General features: G+C 43.1%; 1 protein-coding gene across 5 annotated transcripts in view; it reads right to left on the bottom strand.

Annotated features, from left to right (window-relative positions):
* The window catches only part of R3HCC1L (R3H domain and coiled-coil containing 1 like), a 150,448-nt gene that overhangs the window by 14,449 nt on the left and 117,925 nt on the right, over window positions 1-18,074 (bottom strand). For all 5 annotated transcript variants that reach the window (XM_030202905.1, XM_030202907.1, XM_030202903.1 and 2 more), the window contains one exon: window positions 7,822-7,917. In XM_030202905.1, coding sequence (XP_030058765.1) covers window positions 7,822-7,917 — 96 coding nt within the window. The remainder of the gene's footprint in view (window positions 1-7,821; window positions 7,918-18,074) is intronic.

The following is an 18,074-nucleotide window of genomic DNA, read 5'->3' as shown; positions in this document are numbered from 1 at the left end:
AGAACTGACCCATAGTGAATGCCACAGTCCAGAGGAAGAAAAGTGAGAACCACTGACTACTTGACAAGTCTAATCAGATAAAAATGAGGTAAGTTAGACTATGTCCCTACCATCAACTTAGGCAAGGTAGCCAAGTAGAAGGTGATAAACAACATCAAACACACTTCTTGCTTTGGACAAGGATGATTTAACATAGATCATTCAACACAGCAACAAGAATCATCTCTGTGCTGTGTCCACGATGATGCCCTGTTTACATATGGTGAAGGACCAAAAACTTGGTCGAGAAAATAATAAGTTGCACAGCTACCACTTTTTCCACAATGTTCAAAAGATATTTGAGACTGGGCAATCAGTCACTACAGCTAATGGGTCCAGAGGGCTCTTTCTGAGATTATACTGAATTGCAGCTTGTTTCCAAATGGATGACATATGATCAGAGGAAAGATCAGTATGAACCACAGCCAAATATGAGATGTGATAAACACCACAGCACAAATTTGAACAGCAATGGGTCAAGGTCTCAAGTGGCTGCAGGCATAGTTAAAATTGTTTCTCAAGTCCTAAACATGAAGGCCTAAATGACTTCCAGGAATGAGAATGTTCTACTGTTGAAAATCTGCCTCTCAAAACAAGACAGTCAGGGTCAGGGATAGATGTGTTTAAAGGGTCAGGGATAGATGTGTTTAAAAAAGTGTTATCATATATCCTTGATTTTGACATTAAAGGATCTGTAGTACTCAACTCCCTGCTATAATCTTAGAAGAGAAATAAGTAGCCATTGCATCTGCAGATGGAGTTTGGGAAAGTAAACTGGTAGCTCTATGTTGTACACATGATAGATTAAAGAGTATTTTTAAAACAATTGTGACTTGCGTGAAGTAAAAAAGAAAAAGTAGATTAGTGAGATCCAATGCAGGTATCATAGAAGTTAGAATGTATATTTCCATGTAAACCAACTATGTCAGATTTTCATACGGCAGATATAGAACATGTAACCCCAACAGCATGGCATCTTTTATAACAGGTCACTTAGATGTAAAGGCTATGTTTATTTTATGAATTCACATAGGCACCTGTGTGTCTTTAAAAAATACTAGCACAAATCCTACAGAAATAGCAGCTAGATTGAAGCTACAGACATTTATACTCAGGAACAGGCATAAGTGTTAATGTATGAAGTATATGCATATTTCATAAAATAAACACACCAACGGTGACTCCACCCATACTCCACTCAAACTTCTCCCTTGAACATGCCTACTTTAAAGCTGTGTACATATTTAATTCCATTCCATATTCTTTTATATGTGAGGTAATTTATAGCAGGTCTTTCACATGCATACACTGGCATATATTTGTGTAAAAATCCTTTATACAATTTTCTCCTATATGTGTAGTTGGGGGCATTTCTGGGGTGTATTTGAAAACAGTCTCCGACCGATATTCAAAATGATTTAACTGGCCAGAAACAGCCGCTGACCGGTTAAAAATGCTTGCGGTTAACCGTTCATTTTCAATGGATAACTGGTCACCTTTGCTGAAAATGACCAGTTAGCACTAAACTCAAAAGTTGCTAAGTAGTGGGTGTTCCAGGGGCAGAGTGGGGTTAAGTGCCAATAATTCAGCCCCTCACTGCATAAGTAAACCAATAAATAAATCGCTTAAATTGGGTCATATAAATAGAAGTCCTATCTTTAAGTGGTTTGGAATATGTGGTAAAGGGATGAATATTGACAAAGCCAAATATGTGTTAGCCAGCTCAAAAAAAGAAAAAAAAAAAAGAAACCACATATTCCATGGCAAAGCTTGGACAGGGCCCGGAAATGAATATCTGGGAAAAATGCAGACGGCGAGCAGCAGAACGTTCAATACCACTGGCTGAATATGGGGGGGGGGGGGGGGGGGGGGAGGGGGGGGGAGGGGGGGTGTCTGTGTATAGCAAACAATAATGGGTGATTTCAATTACCCCGAAATTGACTGGGTTAATGTAACATCGGGGCACGCTAGGGAGGTAAAATTCCTTGATGAAATTTTAGTTATAAATGACCTAGAGATGGGAGTAACTAGTGAGGTAATTAAATTTGCTGATGACACAAAGTTATTCAAAGTCGTTAAATCACAGCACGATTGTGAAAAATTACAAGAGGACCTTACGAGATTGGGAGACCGGGCATCTAAATGGCAGATGACGTTTATTTGTTACATTTGTATCCCACATTTTCCCACCTACTTGCAGGCTCAATGTGGCTTACATAGTACCGTAAAGGCAATCGCCAATTCCGGTATGAACAAATACAAAGTGATGTTGTGGTAGAATAAATATCATATGTAACAGACACATTAGAGAATCGCAGGGAGGAAGAGTTAAGTTATGTCGAGATTGGGTGGCAGAGCCGGTGGTGGGAGGCGGGGCTGGTGGTTGGGAGGCGGGGATAATGCTGGGCAGACTTATACGGTCTGTGCCAGAGCCGGTGGTGGGAGGTGGGACTGGTGGTTGGGAGGCGGGGATAGTGCTGGGCAGACTTATACGGTCTGTGCCCTGAAGAGGACAGGTACAAATCAAAGTAGGGTATACACAAAAAGTAGCACATATGAGTTTACCTTGTTGGGCAGACTGGATGGACCGTGCAGGTCTTTTTCTGCCGCCATCTACTATGTTACTATGTCTAGTACAAGCTTAGGTTTCGTTGTGCTGCATGGTTCAGTCATTTAAGTTGGATTGGTGGGGTATGCCTTTTTGAACAGGTTAGTTTTTAGTGATTTCCAGAAGTTTAGGTGATCATATGTTGTTTTCACGACGTTTGGTAATGCGTTCCATAGTTGTGTGCTTATATTGGAGAAGCTGGATGCATAAGTTGATTTGTATTTTTTTTTTTTTAATTTCTTTATTTATACTTTTAAATTACAATATTCAAGGATAACCTTGTGCAGAAATACAGGAGGAAATAAAATAATATCCAGTCAATCACATTTATCCAGCATTATGATTACTTATAAACACATTTGCATATACACGTATACATATACATATACATATATATACATACTTATATACTTAGACTGGTTAATTATCTTTAGGAACTATATAACTAATAAACCTTTCTTAGACCCCAATTTAAATGAGGGGGGAAAAGAGTAAGAGAAGTATTTACAAACTTATATTCAAATTAAGGAAAAAGCTGCTTTTTCTCCAGAAAAAAAACAATTTCATTTCACTTGTTTCAATTCTACAAATGATTTAAGTTGTTCCGGTGAAAAGAAGATATATTTAGTTTGACCCAATTTAACTACACACTTACACGGGTAAGCAAGAAAAAAGGAAGCACCAATATCTATTGTCTTTTGTTTTAAAGCAAGAAATAATTTCCTTTTTTGTTGGGTGGACTTGGTGACGTCTGGGTATATCCACACTTTTGAGCCATAGAATTGAGCTTTCAAATTTCTAAAATAAAGTCTTAGAATAGCATTGTAGTCCTGCTCAAAAACCATAGATACAATCAATGTAGCTCTGTTCATTATAAAGTCCGAGGATTGTTCCAAAATATCAGAAATATTTTGTAAGTCAGGAATACTTTTCTCAGAGCCTTGCACTCCTTCTCTAGTTTTAGGAATATAATATATTTTATTTAATGGGGGTATTGTCTCAGCAGAAAAATTCAAAATTTCTATCAGGTATTTCTTAAAGGTATCTATCAAAGTTACCCCCGCAATTATAGGAAAATTCAAGAGACGGAGATTTAGGCGTCTGTTAAAGTTCTCAATCTGTTCAATCTTACGTCTAAGGTCTGTAGAGTCCTTAGTGGAAACATTTTTAAAGGCTTTTAAAGTATCTACCTCTTGTTGTAAAGATTGGACTTTTGTTGTTAAATCATTTTTAACAGAGTCTACGGTGTTTTTCAAATCTTCAAACTTAGTATTAAGATTAAGCACATCACCTGAAGTCTTCTGCAACATGGTAGCAATCCGGTCTAACATCACCTTTAGTGTTTGTAGAGTCACCTCTGAGGTCTGCGTTACAGAAGACATGCTTCCTCCATCTCCCCGGGTCGTAGCCTGCATACCTGGGTCCTCACTGGAAGCCTCTATCGACACATCGTCAGAGTCGATGGGGTTTCCCTCCAGGGCTGCTCTCGACGCCGGGCTGAGAGGGATCTGTGAAAGAGATGGTGGAGACAGGGAGACTTCCTCTCCCGGCAGGAGGGCTGCTTCTCCAGTCCTTCCCGCAATGGGATCCTCTCCCCGTGTAATTCTGGGGGCACCGGAAAGGAAACGGTCCAGCGATATTTGAGCCGAGAAGGGGGTCGAGGTAGGTGGAGGCACTAGTCTCAACACTCCCTTACGTTTAGTATGAGGCATTTTACCGAGGAAAAAAGAATAAGTTCAGCTCATAACATCCAGAGCGTTTCAACAATCGTCCGGTGCGGCAGCCATCTTGAATTCCCCCCCAAACCCAGTTGATTTGTATTTGAGTGCTTTGCAGCTTGGGTAGTGAAGATTTAGATATGTTTGTGTTGATCTTGTTATGTTTCTGGTTGGTAGGTCTATGAGGTCTGTCATGTACCCCGGGGCTTCGCCGTAGATAATTTTGTGAACCAGGGTGCAGATTTTGAACGCAATGCGTTCTTTTATTGGAAGCCAGTGCAGTTTTTCTCATGGGGGTTTGGCACTTTCAAATCGTGTTTTTCCAAATATAAGCCTGGCTGCCGTATTTTGAGCAGTTTGAAGTTTCTTTATGATTTGTTCTTTGCATCCCGCATAGATTCCATTGAAGTAGTCTACATGGCTTAGTACCATTGATTGTAAGTTGCGAAATATTTCCCTCGGGAACAAAGGTTTCACTCGTTTGAGTTTCCACATTGCGTGGAACATTTTTTGTTGTTGTAGATTTCACTTGGCTCTCTAGCGTGAGGTTATGGTCGATTGTAACTCTGAGAATTTTCAGGCTGTCTGAGACAGGGAGGGTGTAGTCTGGGGTGTTTATATTGGTGGGTTTGTTCATGTTGTATTGGGATGAGAGGATGAGACAGTGTGTTTTTTCTGTTTTGAGTTTTAGTTGAAATGCATTTGCCCATGAGTTCATGATGTTCAAGCTGAGTTTGATTTCGTTGGTGATTTCTGTTGATCATGTTTGTAGGGGATGTATATTATTTATTTATTTGTTACATTTGTACCCCACATTTTCCCACCTATTTGCAGGCTCAATGTGGCTTACATAGCGCTGTGGGGCGAAAGCCTCCTCCGATTATAAACAAATATAGAGTGCTGTTATTAAATGAAATAGATATGTACAGACAAATTAGGAAACATAGAGTAAGGTTATGTACAGTTCATTAAGTTCATATCACATTTGGGTCTATTTGAGTTGTTGGATTCAGGTATTTAAGTTGGATCATTAGGATATGCTTTTTCGAACAGGAAAGTCTTTAGTGATTTCCGGAAGTTGTGGTGGTCATACATAGTTTTTACAGCCTTTGGGAGTGCATTCCAGAGTTGTGTACATATATATGAAAAGCTGGATCCATGAACTGATTTGTATTTGAGTCCTTTACAACTAGGGTGGCGGAGATTTAAAAAAGAACGTGATGATCTGATTGTGTTTCTCATCGCTAGGTCTATGAGGTCAGACATATGACGACATTGCCTGCATAAATGAAAGGGTTAAGGCCTTGGCTGGATAAGGACTTGGCTAGTGGGGTCATCATTAGGTTGAAAAGGATCGGTGATAGTGGTGACCCTTGAGGTACTCCACAGTCTGCTTTCCATGGTGGTGATATGTTCGAGTTTGATTTCACTTGATATGTTCTAGTGGTTAGGAAACCCTTGATCCAACTAAGTATGCTTCCACCAATCCTGAAATACTCTAGATTTAGTAGTATTTCATGGTTTACCATGTCGAATGCACTAGACATGTCGAATTGGAGGAGGAGTATACTTTTTCCTGTTGCTATTTCTTGTTTGAATTTGGCTAGGAGTAGCATTGTTTCAGTGCTGTGGATGGGGCGAAATCCTGACTGTGATTCATGTAGTATTGAGAATTTGTTCATGTGAGCAAGTGCAAAGTGATGCATGTGGGAAAGAGGAACCCGAATTAAAGCTACATGATGCAAGGTTCCACGTTAGGAGTCACAGACCAAGCAAGGGATCTAGGTGTTGTCGTTGATGATACATTGAAACCTTCTGCTCAGTGTGCTGCTGCGGCTAGGAAAATAAATAGAATATTAGGTATTATTAGGAAAGGGATGGAAAACAAAAATGAGGATGTTATAATGCCTTTGTATCACTCCATGGTGCGACCGCACCTCGAATATTATGTTCAATTCTGGTCGCCGCATCTCAAAAAAGATATAGTGGAATTAGAAAAGGTGCAGAGAAGGGTGATGAAAATGATAAAGGGGATGGGACGACTTCCCTATGAGGAAAGGCTAAAGCGGCTAGGGCTCTTCAGCTTGGAGAAAAGGCGGCTGAGGGGAGATATGATAGAGGTCTATAAAATAATGAGTGAAGTTGAACGGGTAGATGTGAAGGGTCTGTTCACGCTTTCCAAAAATACTAGGACTAGGGGGCATGCGATGAAGCCACAATGTAGTAAATTTAAAACGAATTGGAGAAAATTTTTCTTCACTCAACGTGTAATTAAACTCTGTAATTCGTTGCCAGAGAATGTGGTAAAGGTTAGCTTAGCGGAGTTCAAAAAAGGTTTGGACGGCTTCCTAAAGGAAAAGTCCATAGACCATTATTAAATGGACTTGGGGAAAATCCACTATTTCTGGGATAAGCAGTATAAAATGTTTTGTACATTTTTGGGATCTTGCCGGGTATTTGTGACCTGGATTGGCCACTGTTGGAAACAGGATGCTGGGCTCGATTGACCTTTGGTCTTGCCCAGTATGGCGATACTTATGTACTAGTTTTTGACGCCATCATATTAGGTGCCAAAACGCTAAGACTGTGATTAAAAAACCCCCCAAAATGTTGGCTGCTACGGGTCCGTTAATAACGAGGCTGGCAGGGAAAATAGCTTAAGCGTCCATGCCAGTTAGCGTCGTGTGCCGCTCTGGATTATTCTTTCTAATGTGCATCACCTATAACCACATGTTTATGCCTACTCCCCAAAAAGTCTCATTATATTTCTGTGGTAGATCAATTGCAACAGCTAAATCCGTTGACACACTTTAATTTAATTTATCCTTCCAACCCAACAGAATGTTAGAAATATACAAATAAAAATATACTTAGGGGCTCAAAATGGTCAGATATACCTACCCACAATCCCCCCTCCCAACATACACACACACATGTACATACTCACACATATAGACAGGAAGAGGAGTTAAAAAGAATTCCATGAGACATGGCCTGCATGTTTTCCCCACCTGTTTAGAACAAATTTTATTGCAGAGGTCCCTATGAGGCATAGTTTCAAAGCGCTTAGACTTATAAAATTGCTTTGAAACCCATGGAACTTTGTAAGTCTAAGTGCTTTGAAAATGAGCTCCTATGTGTTTTAAAAACAGCCAATGCTTTGCTGAAAATTATGATCTCCTTGTAACTCATTCAACTTACTGTGCATACATTTTCTTTGCATAAGCAAATCCTTTGAGTCGATATTGATCTCAGGATCTATTTGATCCTGTTTGATTTCCTTTGATTTTTAGTAGAGAGGTGTGGTAGCCGTGTTAGTCCACTTTTAAAGGTAATCAATAGAAATAAAACAAAATAAAACATTGGAAAAGAAAATAAGATGATATCTTTGTTTTATTTCTATTGATTACCTTTGATTTTTAGAGATACCATTTGAAGGGGGATCTCAGAACTCACCAGCACATGCTCTGGCTTTGGTCTTGCTGGCCCTTGTAGCCTGTGACAGAGGACGAACTTTCACCATCGGATGTTTAGTTTTCAGTGCATCCTGAGCTGCAATAAGGGAAAAGTCACAAGGCAGTTTAATCATAGAAATGAAGCTGCCATTTCCAGCTGTTAAACACAGCTCCTTTAACAGCTGGAAATGCATCCACGGTAAATCAGAACTTCACTCTCATCAATGCCCTGATTCTTAGAAACTATAAGTCTTAGACAGAAAAGACCTATAACATGTCAATGATATGTTCAATTTCTTTGTTGATTTAAGAAAAAGACTTTTCAATTCAAGATTAAAATATTTCCTGACCCAAACATCTTGGATTTGATAGCGTTTTCTTAAAAAGGCCAAACATTTGTGGAATGCACAAATGAAGGAACAGCATATATAAAAACTGGAATTTACCAAATTCTTGGTAAGTCTAAGCTGATCATTCTAATCCACCTTTCCCACAGAATGAGGATTTATTCCATTTGTTTTTATCCTTTGCAACCAAATGGAACATTCAAAAGAAATTGTACATTAGAAGTAAGAAGTAAAAAAAACAAACAAACAAACAAACAAAAAAAGTCTGTTAGGGGGCAAAATAACCCTCCAAAAATGTAACACAACACGACCAATTTGGCATGGAGGTAAAAACCAGTAAAGACAAATGGAGATCAATAATGAGTCAGATCAGACTGAGGGTTCCAGTGAGATAAAGCCCCCCCCCCCCCCCAATTGGTTCAATGCATTTTTTAAAAACTTATATCGCTTGATATACCTCCATTCTAATCATATATAATTAAAGCAGTTTACAAATGATCCACTGTACAAATACCAAATCTTTCATAAAATTCATTATACAATGTACTGCTATGGATTTATAGCCTGTCTCACTGACACAGACTACTCAATAATTACTGTGGATTCTTTTGGATTCGTATTAGGTAAATGAGACCTTAATTAGAGGTGCTGAAATCTACAATGATTAAGATATATATACAATGATTAAATCATCTAACTAAAAGAAAGCTATAAGACAGATATATACATATTATACATACAACATCACTGGTCAGGATTTCAGGCTCTTATCTCATCAGCTGGGAGGCCCGTTGCAGTGAAAGCCCGAGTCTCTTTATGACCAGGAACAAGTCCTCTGCGCGATACGTCTACTCACAGATGAGCCTCAAAACTCTGCTGCAACAAGCCCCCCGTTTTATAAGACTTAGAACTCATATTCAGAGCTAAAGAAAATTACAGAATGCTTCTCTGTTTAGGTAAACAAGCCATACTGTGGGAACATGGTCACATGTTTTCCAAGTCCAGGTGGCTGTTGAACTCCAAAAACAAGCACCATCCTCCTCTTCACATACCAAATTAATTAGAGCTGTGTCTTATCTTCTGCAATCCAACTTATTTTCACACAATCAAAGTTAAACAATCATTTTTAAACAGAATTACTTCTAAACAACAATACAGACCCCGAGTGCACTAGTCGGTCAAGACAGAGTTGAAAAACAATCTTTGAAATTCACTTTTATTACATACAACTAAATAAAATTACAAAAAATAGATCTTGCATAAACTTGTACCATACAACCATTTCTATAGGAGAAACAGTTCCAGCAGTTGCACATACAGACATTGCTTTTTTTCTGACACAGTGATTAGGGAATTGCACCTTTCATCTCCTCTTTCAGTCAAAAATACAGGAGAGGGCCAATTCAGCACCAGAACCCGGAACTAAGGGACGGCACCACCAATATGCCCCTCCATGCTCTCCAACCTCCCCCCCCCCCCCCAAAAAAAAATAAAACCCTATATAGCCCCTATTATCCTTTGACTCTCATCCCTCTTCTGTTCTCCATTCATATCCCTTCCAATTCATTTACATTCCATATCCCCTCCCACAAGCAATGAAGAGCACCCCCTTCAAACCCCTTAATCTCTCCCCTTTTCACATAGTAACATAGTAGATGACGGCAGAAAAAGACCTGCTCAGTCCATCCAGTCTGCCCAACAAGACAACTCATGTGTGCTACTTTTGTGTATACCCTACTTTGATTTGTACCTGTGCTCTTCAGGGCACAGACCGTATAAGTCTGCCCAGCACTAGCCCCGCCTCCCAACCACCAGCCCCGCCTCCCAACCACCGGCTCTGGCACAGACCGTATAAGTCTGCCCAGCACTATCCCCGCCTCCCACCACCGGCTCTGGCACAGACCATATAAGTCTGCCCAGCGCTATCCCTGCCTCCCAACCTCCAGTCCCGCCTCCCACCACTGGCTCTGGCACAGACCGTAAAAGTCTGCCCCGCACTATCCCCGCCTCCCAACCTCCAGCCCCGCCTCCCACTACCGGCTCTGCTATCCAATCTCGGTTAAGCTCCTGAGGATCCTTTCCTTCTGAACAGGATTCCTTTATGTTTATCCCACGCATGTTTGAATTCCGTTACCGTTTTCCTCTCCACCACCTCCCGCGGGAGGGCATTCCAAGCATCCACCACTCTCTCCGTGAAGAAATACTTCCTGACATTTTTCTTGAGTCTGCCCCCCTTCAATCTCATTTCATGTCCTCTCATTCTACCGCCTTCGTATCTCCGGAAAAGATTCGTTTGCGGATTAATACCTTTCAAATATTTGAACGTCTGTATCATATCACCCGTTTCTCCTTTCCTCCAGGGTATACATGTTCAGGTCAGCAAGTCTCTCCTCATACGTCTTGTTACGCAAATCCCATACCATTCTCGTAGCTTTTCTTTGCACCGCTTCGATTCTTTTTATATCCTTAGCAAGATACGGCCTCCAAAACTGAACACAATACTCCAGATGGGGCCTCACCAACGACTTATACAGGGGCATCAACACTCCCCTTTCTTCTGCTGGTCACACCTCTCTCTATATAGCCCAACAACCTTCTAGATACAGCCACCGCCTTGTCACACTGTTTCGTCGCCTTCAAATCCTCAGATACTATCACCCCAAGGTCCCTCTCCCCGTCCGTACCTATCAGACTCTCGCCACCTAATACATACGTCTCCCGTGGATTTCTATTCCCTAAGTGCATCACTTTGCATTTCTTCGCATTGAATTTTAATTGCCAGACCTTAGACCATTGTTCTAGCTTCTTCAGATCCTTTTTCATGTTTTCCACTCCCTCTGGGGTGTCCACTCTTTTCCTGATACCCCAAGCCCTTCCAATCCCCTCACTCACTTTTTGCTCCCTATGTATCTTCTAATCCCCTCACTCCCCTTCAGCTGCTTTCTCCCTTCACCCCTTAACTCTTCCTTCATGTCATTTGCTCCCCTCACACTCCCCCAAGCCTGCAACCTCATCATTCGCTCTCCTTCCCATGATATCTTACTGGAGGTCTGCTTCACCCTCTCCTAAGCAAGGCAAATTTCAAACCTCCTCTTTCAGACTTAATCCTGAGTCACATTGATTACAGAAATGTCTCTTCCACGAACTCTCTGTGTCCTTGAAGAGGCTTCAATAAATACATAATACAGCAAGTTTTGGGTCCAAGTGACATCTGGCCTTCCTTTTTGTGATGCCCACCCTCTGAAAGTCTACAGTGCAACTAAGAACTTGAATCTAACTATAAAATGTTCAAGTTAGGTTTAAAAGCCTATTTTTAAAAAAAAGCCTATTATAATTCATGCTAACACTATATCAGAACGATGGGCTTAACTGTTCGCTCAGTATGGGGTAAACGTTAAAGATTTTGAAATATTGGGCTTTTCCTGTATTTCTCTGATTGCACCTCTTCTCTCTTTGTGTAACCTTGTCTTATTTTCCTTTAGTTGCAGCAGATGAATCCAGAAACTGGTGGGTTGTACCCATCTACCAACAGGTGGAAATAGAGAACACAGTACTTAAGACAGTGATACCAGACGGCCAGCCCCATCAGTAAGTATATGTCTCATCACAAAACAGAACCAGAAGCAAACACCCTGGAAGCCTTCCTCATAAACACAGAATCCTCATCAAACAGGACAGGAACAAAATCGAGTCCCCGTGTCCCCTTTTTTCATTTTTTTGCAACTAAATCTGAAAAAAACACATACAACAGAGACCCCTGTCAAAGACCAGAACAAAACACAGATGAACGTGTGGGATCGGATTCATCTGCTGCAACTAAAGGATTAGCCTCTGCAGATGAAGAATCCAGGAACTGGTGAGATGTAAAAAGCAATCCCTAAACAGGGTAGGAAGCTGCCGCTCCCCTAGACAGCACTGCAGCACTAAAACTGGCATCTGCTCGTGTGGCCACATCCAATCTGTAATGCTTCAAAAAAGTATGCAAGGAGGCCCAAGTAGCTGCCCGACAAATTTCCTCCAAAGAAAGAACACATTTCCACCTATGCTCGCATGGAATGGGCCTGCAACGTCAGCGGTGGAGCCCAGCCCTTCAAAACATAGGCCCAGGAAACTACTTCTTTGATCCAAGTTTAATCGTCACCTTTGATGCTGCATTGCCCCACCGGGGTCCCAACAAGAGCACAAACAGATGATCCGAACACCAGAAATCATTAGACATCTGCAAACAATAGAGAAGCACCCTCCGAACATCCAAAAATCAAAGACTCGCAAAATCCTCCGGACAGTCCTCCCTCTTAAACGAAGAGAGAAAGAGAGGCTGACTGAGATGAAATGCCTGAGAGGACCTTTGGCAAAAAGGAAGGGAACGTACATAACGTAACTCCAGATTCTGAAAATTTAAGAAATGAATCCTGACACAACTTGTCAAGGCCATAGCCACCAAAAACACTGCCTTCAGAGTAGATCCTTGTCTGAAGCCTTGCGCAACAGTTCAAACAGTGCCCACTGTAGAGCTTTGAGCACCAGATTCAGGTTCCTGGTCAGGCATAGCCGGTGAAGCAGAGGACGTAGGTGTAGAGTTCCTCAAAAAAACAAACCACATCCGAATGAGATGCCAAAGAAGTACCTGACATGTGCCCCCGGTAACAGGCAAGCACTGTCACCTGAATCCATAGGGAATTATATGCCAAACCCTTCTGCAGACTCACCTGAAAAAAGGTTAACAACTATGGCACAGTCGCCAGAAATGGTGGCCAGGAGCGGGCCACACACCATTCCTCAAATGTATGCCAAACCCTAGCAAATGCTGTCGTAGTGGATTGCTTCCTGGACCTAACTGCATCTAAATACCTCTTCTTCCTCAGTCTCGACCTCTCAAGAGCCAGGTCATAAGACCTCCATCTGAACTGGACCCTGATGCAAACAGATCGGGAGAGCATGAAAGCCGAAGGATTGTAAACACTAGAAGATGGATCAAGTCCACATACCAAGGACATCATGGCCAATCTGGGATCACCAGAATGACTGCCCTCCCCCCAGTGATGTCCAATCCTGTGCAAGACTTCCCTATCAAGGGCCACAGTGGAAAGATATAGAGGAGTGCCAACTCCAGCCAGGGCTGCAGCAGTGCATCTAGCCCCATGGATCAGAACTCCCACCTTCTGCTGAAGAATCGGTCTACCTTGATGTTCAATCGTGTCACTATGAGATTGAACTCCAGCTTTCCTCAAGGCTGGTGTATCTGGAGAAATGCCTTCAGAAAATGGTTTACCTTCCTGAGGTGAAAAACAGAGCAGTAAGAGCCCCCTTTCCTGGGGACGAAGAAGTAAATGGAATACTGGCCATGTCATGCTTTGTAGAGGGGCACCAGCACCACTGTCCCCAGGTCCAGTAGGGACTGCAAAGTGGCATGGACCACTAATTTTTTGAATCTCGTGGTGCACCGCAACTCCAAGAAAAAATCAGCGATGAGAGATGAGAATTTGAGCCGCTAACCATCTCTGATAATATACATGGTGATCTTGGTCCACTCCTTGTAAAAGAGTTAGCCGACCCCCTAACTGGAGTACCGAAGGGTGGAGCGCCCTGAATTCCCCTGACGAGGCATGGGGCCCAAGGCCTGCTTTTCACCCAAAAGGAAGAGCGTTGCTGGAATCAAGGACCCTGGAAAGCTGTGGTTGCATGGCCCAGATGGCACCATCTCATATCTCAAAACAGAGGACCGCAAAGCAGATTTCAGCTTATTCTGCGGGAGCCACCAACATTTTGAATCAACCAAATTCTTCACCAGCTTTTCTAAATCCTCCCCAAAAGGTAGTTTGCCATGAAAAGGTAATTTAGCGAGTTGCTATTAGATGCCATATCAGCCGCCCAATGACGCAGCTACAACAGAGAGCGGGAAGTGACCGCCAAAGCCATTTCCTTGGCAGGCACGCACCAAATCATGCAGGAAGTCTGCTAAATATGCCAGCCCCAACTCCATCGGGGGTATAACGGCAGCCAAGGCAGAAGGAGAGTCCTGGATCATGCTCCAGCGCCTGCTGCAACAAGCTAAGGCACACTCTATCTGTGTAAGAACTACAGATAGAAGTCTTAAGGGCAAGAGCAGACATATCAAAAGAGCACTTCAAAGGAAGCCTCCAGCCGCCTATCCTGCATGTCCTTCAACGCCACTTCACCTTCCACTGGGACAGTGGTTTTCTTAGTGACTGCTGCTACCAAGGAGTCCACCTTAGGAAGTGAAAACTTATCCTCCAGACCGACATGATAGAGGCGAGACATAGCCTTTGCCATCTTCAACCCTCCATTGGGAGCAGTCCACTGAGCCATAAGCAGCTCCTGGATGGCCTCATGCACAGGAAATGCCCTGGATGGTGTCCGTGTGCTTGCTATCTTAATTATTCACCATAGCTGCGGCCTGCGCCTCTGGATCACAAATAATCAGCGCAAAACTCCTCTCTATGGAAAATACAGACAGTCGTGGGATCATCAGTTTCCTCCTGATGAATTTTCACCTTCTCCAATTCATCGAGCTGAGAGGGGCCTAAAGACTCCCCCGACGAAGCTACCAGGGAAGAGAGGGGGCAACGGAGTTCAACGAACTCACCTCAGATATGGAGGGCAGCAAGACTACGTTTTTTCGCTGGGTCCCCCAACAAAGGCTGCGAGGACTGTCCCAAGTCCCCCATAGGGCCAAACCCTACCTGAGCTGGCTGAGACAGTGGCAGGGCCCATTTTAACAAATCGGTCTGGTGTAAGAGCAGCATAAATTCAGGTGAAAAAAAATTCTCCAGAACTCAGAAGACCAGAAACAACAACTGGAGCTCCCACCATCGCAGAAATGGAAACAACAAAAGAGGAACTACCAAAGCCCAAGTCTGGAAGCGCTCCAGATCACAAAGGCTCCATATTCAGACAACCCCAGTATCGACTGCCCACTGGAAAGAGTGTTGGCGGGAGAAAACAAAATGGCGCGTGCACCTGATTAATAGAAAAATAGCTCCTGCATCTTACCCTAGCCAATAAAATCAAGATAAATACCTAGTCTGACCATGCCCCAGTGTAATTTGAGATGGCTGGGGGGGGGGGGGGGGGTACAGATGGCATCAAGACAGGAGGATAATAAAATTTGCACCCAGATTGAAGAGACCTTATAGCTAGTTTGGAAAAATAGCATTAAAAAGCAATAGGAAAAGGTTGGCGCTTAAGAGAGCTGGAAAAGGCATGGCTAGACCTAAAAGATCCTGAATTGGAGGCTATCTGGCCAATATTCAAAGTGATTTAAGCGGGCAGAAGAGGCTCCTGCCCACTTAAATCTCCTGGGGCCACCTCACTCCCGACATTCAATGATACTAAACCGGGCAATGTCTCTGAATATCGCCTCTGACTGCTGCCAAACAAAAATGGGTAAGTCAGGGGGCTGCGTTGGAAGAAGCCGGGGTTATGCATGTACTGGCAATATTTAGTGCTGGCACCCACATAGTTAAATGGATTACTTTAAGACCTGGCACTGATTACTGATGGGGACCCGCATAAAATTTAAACAAATCATTTTCCTCCAATCCACCCTTCCCCCCCCCCTCCCATGTTCTGCAGGCCCCTCTCATCCTCGTCAATGTGCTGCATAGCCCCCTCAACAACCCCCTCCCACAGATTTCCCCCCTAGCTCCTGCCCCTAGCGGTAGCTTCCTGAAAATGGCTGCCATGACATACTTCACTCTGGCAACCTGGTTTGCAGATAGGACAGAGTTGTTTCCCTATCTAATTTTGGCAGTTTTGTTGCTGAGATTGGATTCAGTTTACAAGAGATGGGCAGACAAAGGGATAAAGTATTCAGGGCAATTAGTGGAGGGTGACAGGACTGTGGAGTTTGGGGATTTGCAGGAGTATGAGCTAAAGGGAAGGGATGTTTTTCAGTATTATCAAGTCAAACACATCGGTGGTACGAAAAAAATATAGTCACTGCCAATTTACAGGGGCGTAAGCTGACCTGCCATTTTGGGTGGGCCCAGAGTTAACCTGGGTGGGCCCTTCCCACCCCAACTCCTACCCCTGTACATACAGTGGTGGAAATAAGTATTTGATCCCTTGCTGATTTTGTAAGTTTGCCCACTGACAAAGACATGAGCAGCCCATAATTGAAGGGTAGGTTATTGGTAACAGTGAGAGATAGCACATCACAAATTAAATCCGGAAAATCACATTGTGGAAAGTATATGAATTTATTTGCATTCTGCAGAGGGAAATAAGTATTTGATCCCCCACCAACCAGTAAGAGATCTGGCCCCTACAGACCAGGTAGATGCTCCAAATCAACTCGTTACCTGCATGACAGACAGCTGTCGGCAATGGTCACCTGTATGAAAGACACCTGTCCACAGACTCAGTGAATCAGTCAGACTCTAATCTCTACAAAATGGCCAAGAGCAAGGAGCTGTCTAAGGATGTCAGGGACAAGATCATACACCTGCACAAGGCTGGAATGGGCTACAAAACCATCAGTAAGACGCTGGGCGAGAAGGAGACAACTGTTGGTGCCATAGTAAGAAAATGGAAGAAGTACAAAATGACTGTCAATCGACAAAGATCTGGGGCTCCACGCAAAATCTCACCTCGTGGGGTATCCTTGATCATGAGGAAGGTTAGAAATCAGCCTACAACTACAAGGGGGGAACTTGTCAATGATCTCAAGGCAGCTGGGACCACTGTCACCACGAAAACCATTGGTAACACATTACGACATAACGGATTGCAATCCTGCAGTGCCCGCAAGGTCCCCCTGCTCCGGAAGGCACATGTGACGGCCCGTCTGAAGTTTGCCAGTGAACACCTGGATGATGCCGAGAGTGATTGGGAGAAGGTGCTGTGGTCAGATGAGACAAAAATTGAGCTCTTTGGCATGAACTCAACTCGCCGTGTTTGGAGGAAGAGAAATGCTGCCTATGACCCAAAGAACACCGTCCCCACTGTCAAGCATGGAGGTGGAAATGTTATGTTTTGGGGGTGTTTCTCTGCTAAGGGCACAGGACTACTTCACCGCATCAATGGGAGAATGGATGGGGCCATGTACCGTACAATTCTGAGTGACAACCTCCTTCCCTCCGCCAGGGCCTTAAAAATGGGTCGTGGCTGGGTCTTCCAGCACGACAATGACCCAAAACATACAGCCAAGGCAACAAAGGAGTGGCTCAGGAAGAAGCACATTAGGGTCATGGAGTGGCCTAGCCAGTCACCAGACCTTAATCCCATTGAAAACTTATGGAGGGAGCTGAAGCTGCGAGTTGCCAAGCGACAGCCCAGATCTCTTAATGATTTAGAGATGATCTGCAAAGAGGAGTGGACCAAAATTCCTCCTGACATGTGTGCAAACCTCATCATCAACTACAGAAGACGTCTGACCGCTGTGCTTGCCAACAAGGGTTTTGCCACCAAGTATTAGGTCTTGTTTGCCAGAGGGATTAAATACTTATTTCCCTCTGCAGAATGCAAATAAATTCATATACTTTCCACAATGTGATTTTCCGGATTTAATTTGTGATGTGCTATCTCTCACTGTTACCAATAACCTACCCTTCAATTATGGGCTGCTCATGTCTTTGTCAGTGGGCAAACTTACAAAATCAGCAAGGGATCAAATACTTATTTCCACCACTGTACATACAATATAGTTTTTTTTAATGAGCCAACATCTGCCCGTTTCTCTCTGAACCCCCTCCTCTGGTCCTAACTCAGAGCCGTTGACTGTTGCAATTCCTATAGGCAACCTGCACTGGCTCTGAAGTCTTCTCTCTACTACATTCCTGCCAAAGAAACAAAACGTGGCATCATTGAGGGCAGAACATGATAGAGAGAAGCCGAAGGAAAATATAGTTAACTTTCTAGAATCCAACAGGTTGCAAGATAAGAG

This window comes from Microcaecilia unicolor, chromosome 5 (genome assembly GCF_901765095.1).
Source record: "Microcaecilia unicolor chromosome 5, aMicUni1.1, whole genome shotgun sequence".
NCBI classification, from domain to species: domain Eukaryota; kingdom Metazoa; phylum Chordata; class Amphibia; order Gymnophiona; family Siphonopidae; genus Microcaecilia; species Microcaecilia unicolor.
Note: the sequence above shows the minus strand (reverse complement) of the source record. Positions and strands in the feature narration are given on the sequence as shown.